This window comes from Neolamprologus multifasciatus, chromosome 13 (assembly GCF_963576455.1).
Source record: "Neolamprologus multifasciatus chromosome 13, fNeoMul1.2, whole genome shotgun sequence".
In the NCBI taxonomy this organism is placed as follows: Eukaryota; Metazoa; Chordata; class Actinopteri; order Cichliformes; family Cichlidae; genus Neolamprologus; species Neolamprologus multifasciatus.
In genome coordinates this window covers 10,589,344-10,606,464 of record NC_140451.1, presented here as the reverse complement: position 1 = coordinate 10,606,464, position 17,121 = coordinate 10,589,344, and the positions used below count along the sequence as shown (strand labels likewise).

Below are 17,121 nucleotides of genomic sequence, written 5' to 3'. Positions count from 1 at the left end.
CTGCCGTTTTAGCAAATGGCCCAAAATGATTGTTGGTCAAATTCATGTTGGGAATCATTTTGGTGACCATAGGAATTATTAATGCTGACCATGAGGAGCTGTTTCATACTGATGGTCTTTTGTTTCTTTGGTTTGTTTTAATCATAGCGATTGCCTCTAAAATATTTGGGGGGGTTAAGTATTAAATTTGACTTAAGGCAAATAAGCCACTAAGTCTGATGTTAGCCAACAGCTTGGAAAACATCAGACTTACTGGCTTATTGGCTCACTAGTCATTTTGCAGTTCATCAATAAGGTAGTCTCGAAGCTGAAGGATAGGTTTTATGATGCTTTTAATCCTTGTCAGCATCTTTATATTTCACTAGATAGATAGATAGATAGATAGTAATAATAATAATAATAATGGATTGGATTTATACAGCGCTTTTCAAGGCATCCAAAGCGCTTTACAATGCCATTATTCATTCACTCTCGCATTCACACACTGGTGGAGGCAAGCTACGGTTGTAGCCACAGCTGCCCTGGGGCAGACTGACAGAAGCGAGGCTGCCATATCGCGCCATCGGCCCCTCTGGCCACCACCAGTAGGCGGTAGGGTAAAGTGTCTTGCCCAAGGACACAACGACCAGGACAAAGAGCCCAGGAATCGAACCAGCGACCTTCCGGTTACAGATACGTTTCCCAACCCCCTGAGCCACGGTCGCCCAGATAGATAGATAGATAGATAGATAGATGCCACTTGTCATCAGTTACATAACTAAATTCATTATGTAGGCTCATATGATCAGCAGTAGTTTCTGTGCCTTCTACATCATACTCTCCACCTTTTGGCCTCAGTCCAGGCCAATTACCCCAAAGCTTTGCTCTCTTTGCTAGCATGGCTCCTCTCCTCAATGTTCATTCTTCTGTAGTTTCCCTCCCTTCCATTCCAGACTAGATACAGGGCAATAATAGAGTGCCGACTGGGGAGTGGGGAACACAGGCATGGGTTAATCTGTTGACCCCTAGCCGTTGTATACTATAGACTTACCATCTCAACGTGTTTCTCTGAAGTCTAGACCTCAGCTATTACTTGAACCTATCTGAAAGAGAATGTTTCTTAATCCCGCTCAAAGTGTAGCTCAAGGTTCACAGTGTTCCCACTTGTGAATGTAGGATTTCAGAAAAAGGGAAAAAAACCTTTATCATGTCATATAGTTAAAGGAAGTTAGTTTAATCATGCAAAAGCTAATGAAAGGCAATCATGTCTCGAAATGTAAAGTGGTTTACCGTCACAATAAACTTTTCTTTTAATAATGACAGTTGTTGTACACACACACAAAATTGACTGCTTTTTGCAGAGTAAAAGAAGTAATAGTTGGTAAGCTACAAAAACCATGACTGATTTATATTATTAGGACAAAGCCAGGGGATTAGCTACAATAAATTTCTGGACAGAACCTCAAATTGTATTTCAGACAGATCTGTTTAATTTTTACTGAATAGACCCTAAAGTAAATCCAGTATACATGTGTTTGTAATCTGCCAAAACTGGAGTAATGTTAGCCTTGAAACCAAATAAATTCAAGAGCTCATTTTTTTATTTTTCTCTAGGCCCTCTCCTTCAGACACAACACTGATGTGTGCCACAATACATATGTGCAAAAGGCTTCAGTATCAACTATGGTGAAGTGTAACCACACCTGTAAATGTTTAGCTCTCGCTGTCATTGCTACCAAAAGAGTCCCTCTAAGTGTGCATACTGCAGCAGGTGCTTCGGACCATCCACACAGGTGCAGACTGAACGATCTGTTTTCTGCATGGAAATAGCAAAAGAGCAGCCTAAACAAATGCTTAAATGTCTTAATCATATTGCAAATAACAGACATAGCATTAAATTTGACACAGGAGGCATGCACAGTCCAATCGTGTGAGTGTCTCTCGTTCAGAGTTGTGCCATACAGAAAGCGATACATGTTAAATGTTGTGGTGCTTAACCTTATAAGATTTCAATAACAAGTTTTAGTTAAATGTGACCACACTGTTTAAATTAAATTTTTGAATACATGTCATTTAATGCAGGCCAGTTGTTGACTGAATTCTTACATGCATGAATTTGGTACACGCAGTTCACTGATGGGGAAATGTTAAAACGTCAAAAACGGGCTAACAGGGACATTAGTAGTGTACGTGCCTTAAACTAGAGCTGGGATGTCGAGTCGTTTTACATCGAATGCCACATACAGCTTACATTAATCTCAAATAGACCAGACTAGTCAAACTCTCCTATCTCAGTATAAACACGTTAAAATACACATTAAATGTCTCAGATATCTCAATATAAGAAAAGGAAGTGCAATTTCAACAGTGCGACTTAGTTTTTCTACATTATGAAAAATACTGCTGTAGTAAAGGAAAGAAACCGATGGTGCATTATGTAAAACTTGTTAAAACCAATAAATAAATGTGTAATAAATGTGACTTAAATTCTACGACCTAAATTGTGTAATATAATTCACAATTTAATATATTTTTTAACTGGGGCCATTGTAAAAACAAATCAATAAAAACTCCATAAATTTCTATTTCTATAGTCAATAGTAAAAAAAAACTTTACTTGTGTATCTATTATTTTACTGTTGCATGAATAGCTATGGAAACGTCTTTATTAGCAGGAAAAGCTGTAAAACCTCTGAAACTACAGGTGAAAATCAAAAAGCGATGCCGTCCTTTATATTTTCTAAAGCTGTCCAGTGTGCTAGTCTTTTCCAGGCCAATTCTAGTGCCCTGGGCCTTATTTTTGACTACCCTGGCACACAGCATAATGGTGTGCTGATGTGTAGTGCTCATTTTTGTCAGATGTTTTTGATTTGGTTGCGGCTGGATTATATTTTATCTGTTCAGCATTATTCGATTTTTGATCATTCTCTCACATTAACCTATTTAACCTGCAGTGTGCGACATCACAGATGACCTGCTGTGGTGGCCGCTGTTAAAAGTGTTAAAGTGCTCCATGTTAACTCAGCGTAATTGAATTAGTCCTAGGTATGTTTCCCATTCATTCACTGGTCTCATTTAGTCTTGTCTCCTCCATTGTTTGCCTTCAGCTGAAAAGATTGCTGTAATAACATTCACATTTATAAAGTGCTACTTACCAGAGATTTCAAAAGGGCTATTCACGTCTAATATAACACATCATCGGCGCCAAGGATCACACTGAAAGTGTAAAGGCATTAGCTTCTCTGAGTGAGACTTGAGCATCTGATCTGAGAGAGGGAGATACCAGGCAGTGCGGGGCTGGAGCAAGAGAACATTAAAAGTGAAGAGGTGAGGGCCATTGGGTGTGCTTTTGTTTGTGCTCTCCATCTGCTGGGTGTAATTAGCAGGGTGTCGGAGAGAGAGAGGGAGAGAGAGAGACAGAAAGAGAAAGTGTCACAGAAAAGTGTGAGAGAGGTGTGAAAGTTAACGAGAAGGACAGTAATTTGAAAAGGAATAGAGGGAATAAGAAAATATTAGAAGAGGACTCAAGTGGGCCTCGGTCTAATATTTTAACCTGTTTAATTGAAGTGAATGGATAACACCAGGCACACTTGAACTTGTTAATGAGAAAAGTGCAGCGTTCATAATTTGAAATGGAGTATGACAAAGTTAATGGAATTTATCAACCCATGCAAAAAGGGGTGACTGCAGTCAGTCTGTATTGTAAGCCTATTTAAGAAATTCTTATAAGAATTATAAGATTCTATTAATACCAAATTATACGTCCAAATATGTTCTTGAAGTTCATCTGTGGGTTTTAGCTTCTAAGTAAAGAATGTTTTAAATTCAAACTTAAAAACATTTGATATCCTACATCACACCCTTTCTTGCTAGCATGCGTCATCTTTGATGCTTTTATCGCGACTTAACTGCCAATCAGCAGCACAAATGAGACAGGAGACCCATGGTGCAAACACAAATGGTTTTATGCCTGCATATGAGAATTCACAGACAAACAAAACATAGCCCATTTATTTAACTTAAAAAAAGTCTCTGTGACACTAACAGTGATAATAAAAAAAGATCGTTCCGATATCAGCCATGATGCTTGTAGTTCCCGCGATGTGTAACCATCGCAATCAGTTGCTGACAGCATTATCACTACATAAATTACAGATGAACTCAATAAAGAAGTGAAAAACTGAAGGCAGTGGAAGGGGAGGGTGACAGAAATAAAGCGGGTTTAGGAGAAGCAGCTTGTGGACAGGTTGGAGGAGGTCGGCCAGCCTAAAGGAGGCACAGAGATAAAAGACAGCACAGTGAATGCAGTATCCATATTGCATGAAATAGAGACTTGCACATGGCTCATCCACCACCTTCCCTTCCAAAGGATTCTTGTTGTATCCCAGGAGACATGTTGAATTATCAACCATGCAGGTTTTGTTTCCCTCTCTGACTTTCTTTGGTCTCCCTCTCTCTCTCTCCATCTAGGAAACACAAACAGTGTTTTTGCCCTGGACTACATCAGTGGATCCCTGACAGTGAATGGGCAGCTGGACAGAGAAAACCCCCTCTACTCAGCAGGATTCTCTCTGACTGTCAGGGTGAGCTGCCGAATGTGGGGGGAGTTATGGGGTGGAGGGACTGTCGTAGCCTAGACAAGAGACTGAAAGGCTGCTTCACCGCTGGATTAAGAGAGAACTTTGATATGAAAGTGTATTCTATCTAGTCTCCAAAGACCAACTAAACAGATCTCTAAACAGACTGGATATACAGTCTGTCGCTTATGCAGGAAATCAGTTAGTACTAGATATGTACGATGTGCATGCAGTATATGTTTAGATGCTTTGTCAATATGCTTCTGCACAAATGAGACTCTGACAAACTCAAGTGCTTTTATTGGGCTCATTAGTGGCCATATTCATGCTTGTGATTCTGTGATAATGTCCCCTCCAGAGGCTCGTGCTGAATGAGCAGATATTAGAACAAGGGGAGCAGAGAACAAGAAAGAGGAAGAGGATTTAGAGTCCTCCTTAATGCTGAGGTCTCCTTTGTTCCTCCATTTTTTCCACTTTTCTCTTGTTTGAAGTAGGTGTGATCTCTGAATCCCTCTATCCCTCCATGAGCCAAGTTTTTCTCGCTTGGCTTTTTAGCATGTCACTCCTTCCCTCTCGTCCCCCTTGTCCCCCCACCTCCCGACCCGCAGCCTTGCCACCTTGTCCAGTCCTTCACTTTTGTTGTCATTATTTCTTCTCTTCCACCATTGTACACCGAGCGGTTCCCACAGGGTGTGAGGGCGCGTGAAATGGATTTCCAAGTCCTGCTGAAAGCGGAAAGATTTGTGAACAAAGGCCTCATTTTTCTGTGTAGTTACAATATTCCATTCGTGATCTTGATAGCTTGACAAGTCAAATCTGCCACACCTTAAGATAAATGGCCTCTCTGGCGTTTGTGCATTCACTGATTTGGCTGCAATTATTGGTAATAAAAAGCAGGTCGCGTTACATTTTTATATGAGAGACCATTGAGATACATTTGGCTCTGAGGTTTAATACAAAAAGAGATTCTGGCAAACATATTCCAGACTCAGGCTTGTCTTTTTAATTGAAATCAATAATTACTAACCAGAAAAGTAGAATGAGCAAAAAGGCTGGAAAAGAAAAAAATGTCACCCAAAAATGTATTTATAAGATATGGATTTTTCCCCCCTCCTCTCTAAATTTTCTCTCCTCTTCTTGTGCTTTCTTAGCCGGTGCTGCTATTGATTGGAGTGTGCCGTAGTAATACAACTAATTTCTCAACTTCAGGCAGCTTAGATAGCACTGAGCACGTGGAGGTCAAATTATTCTGGAGCAGTTACGAAAGAGGCTAAACTATCTGATTATCCAGAGACTAGCATGTTGTTTCTGCTTCTCCTCCTATTGCCTGTGACACTCGTCCGTCAATAAAAGACAGTGGTTGCCCCTTTCTATCGTTCCCTCCTATTTTTTTTTTCATTTCAGAGGGCAGCCATCTTCAATAACTGAGGCAGGCAAAAACAGAGTGTGTGTAATTGTGTCTCCTCAATTGGACTTCTTTCACCTAAATCTCATTGTGTGTTCATGCGTATGAGTGTGTATGTGTGGATGTACATGTGCTGGCCTTCTCTTGGCCTCACTTTGAGCCTATTTCTGTGATTGCTTTTAGGCCGTCTGTCCACCTTTTGATCCAATAAATGAACAGCTGTAAATACCGAGTGAGATTGCGTGCTGACCGTCTCCATCCAGAATGACATTTTCAGTCCAATCAAATGGATCGCTCTCTCTCACTCTCGCTATGTCTCTCTTTTTTTTTCTGTGTCCCTCTCTCTTTCTCTCTCTGATGAACATTTCCTGCTCTGGCTTCCTGTTAGGCCACCGAGCTGAATGATGACCGCACTCCATCTAGGGCAACAGTGGTGACCACCTTCACCATCCTGTTAATTGACAAGAATGACAACGCCCCGAAGTTCAACAGTTCTGAATATCGGGTCCGCATCACTGAACTGGCACAGGTGGGCTTTGCCCTGCCCCTCTTCATCCAGGCAGAAGATAAGGACGAGGTGGGTAGATCACATCTTAATGGTTTCCAGTATTCGCAACATTTGTATGCCCCTGTGCTGACAAACAGCTGTAGCGGGAGGCATTACGTTTTTGGCTTCTCTATTCTCATCAACACCTTTCTTTTAATTACACAAGAACAATTGATCAGACTCAGGAATGATTGCAATATGTCAGGAACATCTGAAGTGACTTTCATGGCATCTGTTGCAAATATTCTCATGTCAGTGATTGAATTTAGCGGTTACAAAACCAGTTTTTGCCCACAACTCAAGACTTCTTAGATCAGTGCTGGCAAAACTTTACACGTCAAAAGTCCCGGTGCACAAAATAGCCAAACAATAACACAATCAAACTTTTCAGTATTTCCAGTGACAACTTCAGTGACTTTTCAAAATTATGTCCAAAAAAGGAGTAGTTTAGTAAACAATTCCTGATGAATGACCGCAAATATTCAACGCACTTTTTTGCCCCAAGTCCTCATCTAGCAATCCTCAGGGCTGTGAGCCAGGCTCATCTGGGGGTGGCCAGTTAGCCGGTGAAATTTGCCCCTTTTGTAATGCTGATGGCTTACCCACCTGTGGTGATAGCCCTGGGTGGATTATGATTAATTGATCATTTCTTGTAAACCTGGTGGGGCTTTTGTCAGAAATGTGGTAATTAATGAAAATGCTACAAGTGAGTATTTATCTATTCATATCATTACTGAACTGCAATAATTTGAATAATGGACACAGTGTGACATCTTCAAGCTAAAGATTTATAGAAAATAAGCAAGGATAGATGAAATCTGTTGTTTGTTTTGTTAGAAATCTTTTAATTTATGAAACATGAAATGTCTAACTGGATAAAATCATGAAATCACGCAACAAAGACAAAGCATGTCTTTAGGCATTCATCAGTGCCATAACTGAGGAAAATAGGTAAATGTGACAGTATATTTCTTGTTTGGTAAGATACAGACATACTAAAATATTATCATTGATCTTTTGTAAGTTGTCTTTGCATGTGGGATACTGATTAGTTCAATCATGGCATGTTTTTAAAGATTATATCAGATAAAAGATGCTGCCTTTACCACATTCTAATATTCTGTCTGCCTTAGACCTTTAATTTTGCTACATAGTTCTATTGTACAGTACAGTATCCTAGTGTAAAAGAGAACAAGAGTAAATCAGGATGTGAGAAAATGTTCGATGTATTTTTGCATTCCTGCATCATACAAGCAGATCCAATATTCAGTATGAAGAGAATGTGATTAGTGCAATAAATAAACCAGATTGGAACACGTAGAATTGATAGTTCAAAGTTTGTTTTTATCAGATTTCATACTTTTTTACTTTCAGTTGGAATAGATCGGCACTAGCAAGCTAACAAGATACATTTTAATCTATCTTGTTATCTTGTTTATAAATGCACAGCCAAAAAAGAACATCAGCCACTCTGTGAAACTATATTTCACTATGTCAGGCAGCAGTGTGTGTGTGTGTGTGTGTGTGTGTGTGTGTGTGTGTGTGTGTGTGTGTGTGGATTGTCAGCAGGAGTGTACTACAGCCTCCTTTGGTTTGCCCGCCACTTCCCATTTACTGTATCTATCAGCCTACTGTGGTGACACGCAGTCACATACACTCAGACACCAAAACATACACAGAAGTCAAACATTTTAGGCTTGCTCTGTCTCACTCGTTTTCTCTCTCCCTCGCTCACATATGCACACGCTCGCTCACACCAGCGCATTGGACTCGACTACAATTTAATTTGCTCTGGAAGAGATGGGATAGAGCATCAAATTATACCTAACGAGGAAAATCAATCACCTAGGGTGCAGATAAGCCGAAAGCTAGTCAACTCTGATTGATTCAGGCGCAGCAGCCGCCAGGGTGGAATTTGACAGATAACCGTGAGTCAAGTGGATAGAAAAGAAGGTAGAGAATAAAGAGAAACAGACTTGCGGAGGGGAGAGGAGAGGAGAGGAGCAAAATCATAAGTCGTAGTAATTGGTGGAGCAGGAAGAAAACAGTCAGGAGAGGAATACAGCACTTGAAAGGAGAGATAGCAGGAATATTTAGCAGCAGGTCTGTTTATCCATTCTAGGGATGGCGTGTTTGCTTCTGCCTGTGTTCCAGCAGCAAGCAGAGAAGAGAGCACTGCAAGCGTGTTGCTGCACGCAGGTGGGGTGACGACCCAGACACCTGGCATGTGATAAGAGGTCTCTCTGTAGGTTAGCAACCAACATTTTACCACCACCAATATCAGCGTTCGCTCAGGGGAGGCTTCCAGACACCTAACATATCTGTGCTAAGACTGCTTATTGCAAATGGGGGAATGGCTCCGAGACGGTTTTAATTTACTAGATTCGCCGTAGATGCTGCATTTGAAAGCACTTACCAGAATCGGCGCATTAGCAGCCCCAGCTCACTGTTAAGTCATCATCATGCAACAAAACAAAAGACATCAAAAAGAGCTTAAAAAGCAAAGTGTCACATGGAAAAAATATAAAGAGAAAATGCAGAAAACGTATTCCGGGGCATTTTAAACTCTACCAGTCTTGCATTGTTACTCTGCTGTGATAGAGCCACGAGTACATCAATTGCAAGGAGTAAAGCCCACGAGGTGTTTTTTGTCTTGCAGTTTTTTATTGCTTTTTTGATCTTTTAAACCTGCATGTCATTGCCGATACACACAAACTCATTCACACTCCACTACACCTGCTCTGTAATCTCACTCCTTCCATGTGTAAGGGATTATAGGCAGACATTTCTTTTCTTAGACTATGACACAAGTGGTAGTTACCTCTCTGCCTGTCGCTGCCTTCATATCCTCTTCTACTTGGCTAGCATCTTTAAAAACTTTTTGCTGCTGGAGCTTGTCACTAAACTTTGTGGCAGTTGCATCTGACAGGATGCTTTTATTGGGGGCTTCTAAAGGCAGAAGCAAATGGACGGGCAATTACGTTTATGGGCAGTTTGAGGTGACATCCCTGCATATTGGATGGTCTTTTAAATAGGAGTCATCAGCCACAATGGTTCTCCCACAGACGAAAACAAAAACAAGGGGGCTATTTCAACTGGCAGCATAATGCCAATTGACCACGCCACCCGTCTTCCTCTGTCTGCCACAATGGCTACATGATTGGCTGCCCTAAAGCTTTATACATCAAGACAGGAAGGACCTAGAGATGGGTTTTTTTCTCCCGCTCAAGAAAGCCACAGGTATTTCAGAGATGTGATGTCACTGGTTTATATTTACCCATAATGCATCTGCACGTGGGGATTTATCTGAGGAAAAAGAAGTAAAGAAGGAAAAGATGAGTTGGGGTTTTTTTCCCTCCATTATTCCAAATGTCATATTCATACTTTTTCATTACACACAACTGCAATGACACAAAACGTAGTTTTTCTAAATCAGTCTTCATGTTCACATAATCGACATAATCATAAACATTGTGCTGGCAACTTGCGCTGCAGTGAGCTAGAAAGCAAACACAAACAAATGTAGCTGGATTGAGGTAGATAGTCATGGTTGTCACCAGGAATCACGTCAACCCCTTTTCCTCTCTCATAAAACACACAATGTGCGCAAAGCATATGGTTTTCTTCTCTGGCTAGGTATTAATGCAGTCTGACTTACTCTTAGAGCTCTGTGGGAAATAAATGGGGAATAAATTCTGTGTGTCACTTAAACTGTGACCCAAGTTTTACAGACGGAGAAGCGATGAATCTGTGGTATGGGCTGTGATTTGATTCTTATGTCTGATCACAGTTGGACCTTTCAGTGTTACTGTTATTAATATTCTGGCTTGTCACTTTGTTCTTTTTGTACAAAGTGCACTCCTCCACGCCAAATGCATCCTGAAGGGATTTTCGAGTTGGCTTGTTCCGTCTCAATTTAACATTTTCTTCACTGGTGCATTGTTTGGTGTGCCTTTTTATAACTGCTTCATTATGAGCGTTCAACATATTTCACAGTTGTTCTCAGAAAAGAAACATCCTGCTCAAGACTGACAATAAAAAAGCTGCTGCCTACATGCTGATCCTGGTTTTGAAGATCAGTTATTATTGTTAATTAAACACAACTCAAAATTAAAACTAGGTAGGTGTGTGTGTGTGTGTGGGGGGGGGGGGGTAGACTTTCAAGAAAATAAATGAACTAACTGAAATAATATTGTGTGCTCAGAAAACTAACTAATAAAATACCAGGAATATCCTTAATTTTAGTCTTTATTAATGTTCATATCACAGTGACCCTGTTGAGGCTGTATTTGTATTTGGCTATGTAGATTTATATATGATATATGATCATAATAACCGGAAAAAAACTAATTAGAAAATATAAAACTCTAATAATTGATTATTTTAGAATACAAACACACACGTGTGACATATTAAAAGAAATGTTTGGAATAAAATAAAATAAAATAAGATAAGATAAGATAAGAAAACCTTTATTAGTCCCACCCATGGGAAATTTGTTGTGTTACAGCAGAAAGTGGACAGTGCAAAGTTACAGAAGCAAAAATTAAGAAAAACACTGGAATAGGATAAGATAAGAAGAATAAGATACTATATACAACAGAATAAAATACAGCGTTGTCAGAAAAAGAGAATAACCCTTCCACATCATTCATGTATTTGTACAGGTATAAATTACAAGTATCTCGTGTCCTGTCATCAGGGATACATTAATCGTTAGTATAGCTGCAATTTTATCATTTTATCAGCAAAGACAGAGAAATGTTTAAATGAAAACACATGAATATCATACAGTTATTACACTGTTGTTAAAAATATGTATGCTGTCTATCTATCCTGTCTAGATAGATAGACATGTTTTTTTCCCCTATAATTAAATGTGATTTTTTTTGACTTGCTAAATATACAGTACCATGTATCGTATACTGCACATTTCTCACTCGTAGGTTAGACTCGGTATATATTGCCACCTGACTGTGCTCCATCTTTTAAAGACACAATTTTCTTGCTGGTATTCTATCCTCTCTCTTATCCTTCCTATGGCAGGGGGTGAACAGCATGTTCCAAGTGTTTCTGACAGGAAACAATTCAGAATACTTCACCATCTCCCCCACAGCGGTGCAAGGGCGTGCCGACATCAGGATGAGGGTTGCCATGCCGCTGGACTACGAACAGATTCGCAGCTTCAGTTTTTCAGTAAGTTTTTCAACTTCGAGTAGTTGTGCCCTGTAGATTTACCTGAGAAACCTGCATCACCCCAACAAAGCATAACTGTTGGTTTTTTTGATAATATCTATTAAAAAGCCTAAAGTAGCTTAAAGAGTTATAATCAATGGAAATGAACTGTGGACCAAGCCAGAGCTGTGAAAAAGAAATGTAACTTTATTATGTTTCTTGAAAAGTGTTTTGATTTGTTTGGACACAAGGCACAGTTAGACTGGAGCAATATCTCTTTCTAAACAGCACCGAGTTGTTTGAACAGTGAAATTGCTATTTTGTCACCTCAGTTTAACCCCGAGTTGTTTATAGAATCAGAGTAGCACACTGTAAATCTTAAATAAATTCTTTCAGTAGCAAATTCAGATTACACTTTTTAGAATGCAACCAACAGCCTCCATGCATAATAATCTGTTGTTTTTTCCTTTAATCATTCTTTATATCTGAGGAAACATTCATGTGTGTCTGTGCGTATTCATTGCTTCTGTTCCTTGCTCTCTCTCTCTCAGCTTTATGCAAATGAATCCATTTCGGATCATGTGGGATTTGCTCGCGTCTTTATTGAACTAATCAATGAGAATGATAACCGCCCCATCTTCAGCAGACCCCTCTACAACATCAGCCTCCCTGAAAACACACCACCTGGTACATCGCTGCTGCGCATCCTGGTGAGTTTCTAAGTGAACCGCTGTGTGGTGTTTACACAGCTGAGAACGTGATAAATTACTCACAGAGTAGGGATTTATTCCTGGAGAGAAACTTAACACGGCTCCAAACAGATTACAATAAAACCTGGCTTGTACTAGTAACTTTTACAGGGCTTGCTTTATTGGGGATGAAATCTTGAAGTGTTTGTTTAGCCCACGTGACCCGGTACTCTCTTGAGACTTTCCCGTATGAGTAAGGATTTAATGTGACCCAAGCAAGGCAGTGCCTGAAACTGAAAAACACAAATGAAAAACGCAGTTACCTTCTCATCTACTATACTGGGCCACAGTTAGCCAAATTACTGACAGCACAGTGGTTTAGGGAGAGAACAGTAGTCCATATCATTGTTTGGGCCAGATAAAATTATCTTCAGAATTAAGATTTAAAGTTTCATATTACGCTAAACTTCTTTGATCTGTAACAAATTGAAGCATATTGCAGAAATGCCAGTTCTAATTGGATTGTTGTTATCAGAGGAGGTTAAGGTGTATTGCTTTTCATATTGCATTGAAATTACAGTTTAGGATGAGTTTAGGATATTTTTTTTTTATCATATGTTGGATTATTTATTTCCTCCATGTCTATCATTGTTATGTAGTTTCACATAGCTGAAGTAGCTTTGTAGTTACTCCACCTCATGATCTCAGGGTCCCACCATTTAGCACCTGCAGCCACTGCTTTAACCAGATGAGGAAACAAAAAAACAAAAGCATCTCTGACTGTCTCCTCATAAGTCTGCATTATTATTCATTACTAGTCATCGCTGTGATGAACGCCCACAATCCACTAGATACATGTGCCAAAAACCACAGTGTGAAAATCAATAGTGTTTATAGACCAGTTGTTCATGAAACGGAGATTGCAGGGCCATCTAATACCCAATAAGTATAGCTGGTGTTGGCCTCGTGCTGGAGCATGTGGTTTGCCTTGGAATCCTGATATCTGGCTGTGGGGAGTGAGTGGACTGTAAACAGGATGAAATGTGACGGCTTCAGTGAGGAATATACACTGGCATGACTGACAGAACTCGTATACCCTGTTAGATAAAGGTTTCGATTGTCTAACCTGTTATCAAACACACACAAAACTGCACTGATATAGACATTAGTCCTCTGAGATTGAGACGTAACACATACATTTTAAAGAGGCGTTTAATATAGTACACATTTCTAGGTGGGTTTTGAGACTGAGAAATAACAGACACATACACACCTACAGGGTACAGTATATACAGTATTTAATATTAAAGCTATGGAGTTTATACTTTTGGCGTCAGATGAAATTCCATGACTGTCTGTACTCTTTGACCTTCTTTGGTCTTCACATGGTGCTTGGAAAGTATTTTCTGTTTCAGTTGGGATTCTTTCTTTTTTCTGCACTATGAAATTTTCTTTGCAAAGATGCAGATGGTGTCGCCTGTCTCTACAGAAATGAAAGAGCACTTGTCTCTGGCAAGAGAGGAATCCATTTGGTGCAGGTGTCCAACTCCAGGAAAAGGCAAACAGCTCCAGACTTGAATATTCCCACTGACATGTTGCAGCTCCTCTGAAATCTCTAGTCATCTATACGCCTCTATGTTTAGAGACTTCTAATTTAACTTATAACTTCATTAATACTACTTGAGGGCCATTACAGTGCTTTTGCTGACTGGAATCGTGTTTTCTTGATCTTGAAAATTCTATATCTGTGGTGAAGTTTCTGCTCTTTTGCTCTGTGGGGCCAAGGCTAAGTGATAACTTTCCACTTGCTTTATTAATGACAATGCCACCTAGGTTTTAAAGAGCCGGGGAAATCTTGTTATTAGTTTTTGTTTTGATTCCACAAGGGAAGGCAATGCAACCTAGCCCAAGGACATAGACTGGAGCAAGGATGTGTTTGGAAAAAAAAACACATTTTAATTTCCCTTTCAATAATAAAAGGAAAACAATCTGTAAATAGAAGGTAACCTGATTCGATAAAAGTCAATAAAAGTGACTAAAAAGAGTAAAACAGTCGAGCATTAAAATACTAAAGGAAAAGAAACTTAACTTGTCAAAAAAAACTTTATTCATAAGATATTGTACACTGGTACATTAAAACAAATGAAATAAAATAAGCTACACCAGCCTGACAAACAAGCTGTTACAGCATAGTCCAGTCTGTGTTACTCTGTCCAAGATTTCAGATCAAAGCATGATCCTTTCCCATCCCTATATCAAACAGCCTGCCACAGACAACAAACACACCTCCTCCCTCAACACCGGACCTCCCTCCTGATACTACAACACTGGGCAGTACTGTTGCTAAAACAGAGCTGCTGCAAACAACTCTGACACCGACACAGCTCCTTCTAATCCCGAATGCCCCTCTGGAACTCCTGCTATCCCGACACTAGTCCAGCTGCTTCACAAAGAGTTGAAACAGGTTACTAACAGAGGTGTGCGAAGCTCTGGACTCCGCCCTTTGGCTCCTCCAGATTTGACCATAGCATCTAGCTTTGGGTCTCGTTATGGTCGGTTAGTAATGGCAAGGTGTTTGTGGCAGCACATCTTCTACTTTGGCATCTTACGCTGGCATTCCCCATGTTCCTCTGCTTTAGGCTACTTATAATATCTCTGGGTATTGATCAGATCTCCCACCTATATCTCCATATTGCAGCTACTAAATGTTCCTCAGTGACCTGCCCCAGGCTGACATCATGCGCAGCTTTCTCTCACGCTCTTCATTTAGGTCAATTTTACAGTCATTAAATCTGGCAGGTTATTAAAACTACACATATATCAATTAAAATCAAGACATCTAAAAACAAATAAAACCAACAACAAGCAAGAAAAAAAAAAAGCTAAAACGCCACAAGCACAAAATAAACAGGCAAAGCACATTAACCCAAATATTCTACCTTGTGACATCCCCCACCCCTTTAATGGTGGTATTTCCTAACACCTTAACCTTCATCAGCAGCTGCGCACCCTATCCCAGATGGGAGGTTGCTCTAAGGCCACGTCCACACAAGCCCGGATAGATTTGAAAATGCTCGGCGTCCATACTAGCGTTTTCAGTCGTTTTCACGGAGTTGTGCGTCCACATTCCAGTACTGCGCATGCGTGAAACCCAAGAAGATTCGACCTGCCTCATTTCTGTCTGCCGTTTATTAGTGATGTGCGATACCACTGATTTCCTTTCCGATCTGATACCAAGTAAAATTCAGGGTGGTATCGACAAAAACGTAATGTTTCATTGTATTTCATAATACAATATTGTGGCATGCAGAGGAATCTTAACAAAGAAGCTCACAGAGAGATTGAGCTTGCTGTTCAACCCCAAACTGGTAGGGGGAGCTCTTTATTAAAACACTTGCCGGTGCTACAATGTGCCTCAGGCCTCAACAACAGCACAACAGAACTCACTCATGGTACAGCACTCTCTCTACAAAACAACAACTGTCAGTGACTCCATAATAATGTAACCATAAACAATAAAACAAAAACATCTAAACAGCAGCACATGTCCCAAGGCATGATGGGAGAGAACTAGCTGCTCCCCCAACATGCCACACAGCCCCCACCTGAGTGGTTAGCTGTCCCCAGCAACCAACATGTCCATAGCAAAGTCTCTGAGGTGTTGGGGAAGGCGACGGCGTTGTTGAGGACGTTCCGTGGGTCCCCCAGCCGTCTCTGAGGCCAGCTCTGAGGCCCAGCCATCTCTGAGGCCAGAATCCCTGCTCCAACTGCAGGACTGCTGGGTGGACTCAAGGGCTGATAGGGTGCCAAACACCAAGTCCACTGGGGTACGAAGCTCATGACCGTACATCAGGGCCGCTGGAGTGCACTTAGTAGATTCCTGGACTGCAGAACGGTAGGCCATTAGGACCAGGGGAAGGTGTTGATCCCAGTCACGCTGCTGGCGGGAGGTCAGGATAGCAAGCTGGGTGGCCAGGGTGTGGTTGAAGCGTTCCACCAACCCATTGTTTTGGGGGTGCAGTGGCATCATATGGGTCTTCCTGATACCCAGCTGCTGACAGACCTCCTTGAACACCGCAGCCTCAAAATACCAGCCCTGGTCGCTGTGCAGTTCCTCTGGTACCCTGAACCGGCAGAACATCTCGTTGACTAGACACTCAGCGGTGGTAATAGCACTCTGGTCAGGGACTGCATAATAGGCCTCAGGCCACTTAGTGAAGTAGTCCATGGCAACCAGGATGTAGCGCTTCCCCTGGTCAGTGGTGGGGAAGGGTCCCAGGATGTCCACTCCAACCCGCTCCATGGGAGCCCCCACCTGATACTGCTGCAAGTGGGCATGAGAGCGTTGGGAAGGCCCTTTCTGAGACGTGCCGGCATCACAGATGGACATGGAGCTCTACATCCTAGCGGCACCTGGGCCAGTAGAACCGAGACCGAAGTCGCCGTAGAGTCTTGGTAACTCCAAAGTGTCCTGCCCCCGCCACACCATGGACCAGCTGGAGGACCCTGGACCGCAACTGTTGAGGTACCAAGAGCTGGAAGACCTCACGGTGACCCCCTGGAGCCTGCCAGCGGCGATAGAGGAGGCCGTTCCGGCTTGTGAGGTTAGCCCATTGGGAGTAGAAAGCCTTGGTCTTGAGGTCCAGTGCAGATACTTCTGGCCATGATGGTCTCTGACCGGCCCCAATCCAACGCTGAACCTGTGAAAGGGCAGGGTCTTGGTTCTGGTCATGTTGCAGCTGTTGGGGA

At 41.3% G+C, this 17,121-nt stretch overlaps 1 protein-coding gene across 1 annotated transcript in view; it reads left to right on the top strand.

Annotated features, from left to right (window-relative positions):
- cdh23 (cadherin-related 23) overlaps positions 1 to 17,121 on the top strand; it is a 182,808-nt gene that overhangs the window by 89,753 nt on the left and 75,934 nt on the right. Inside the window, exons 10-13 of the mRNA XM_085182044.1 lie at positions 4,450 to 4,562; positions 6,350 to 6,538; positions 11,555 to 11,704; positions 12,235 to 12,393. Coding sequence (XP_085038170.1) covers positions 4,450 to 4,562; positions 6,350 to 6,538; positions 11,555 to 11,704; positions 12,235 to 12,393 — 611 coding nt within the window. The remainder of the gene's footprint in view (positions 1 to 4,449; positions 4,563 to 6,349; positions 6,539 to 11,554; positions 11,705 to 12,234; positions 12,394 to 17,121) is intronic.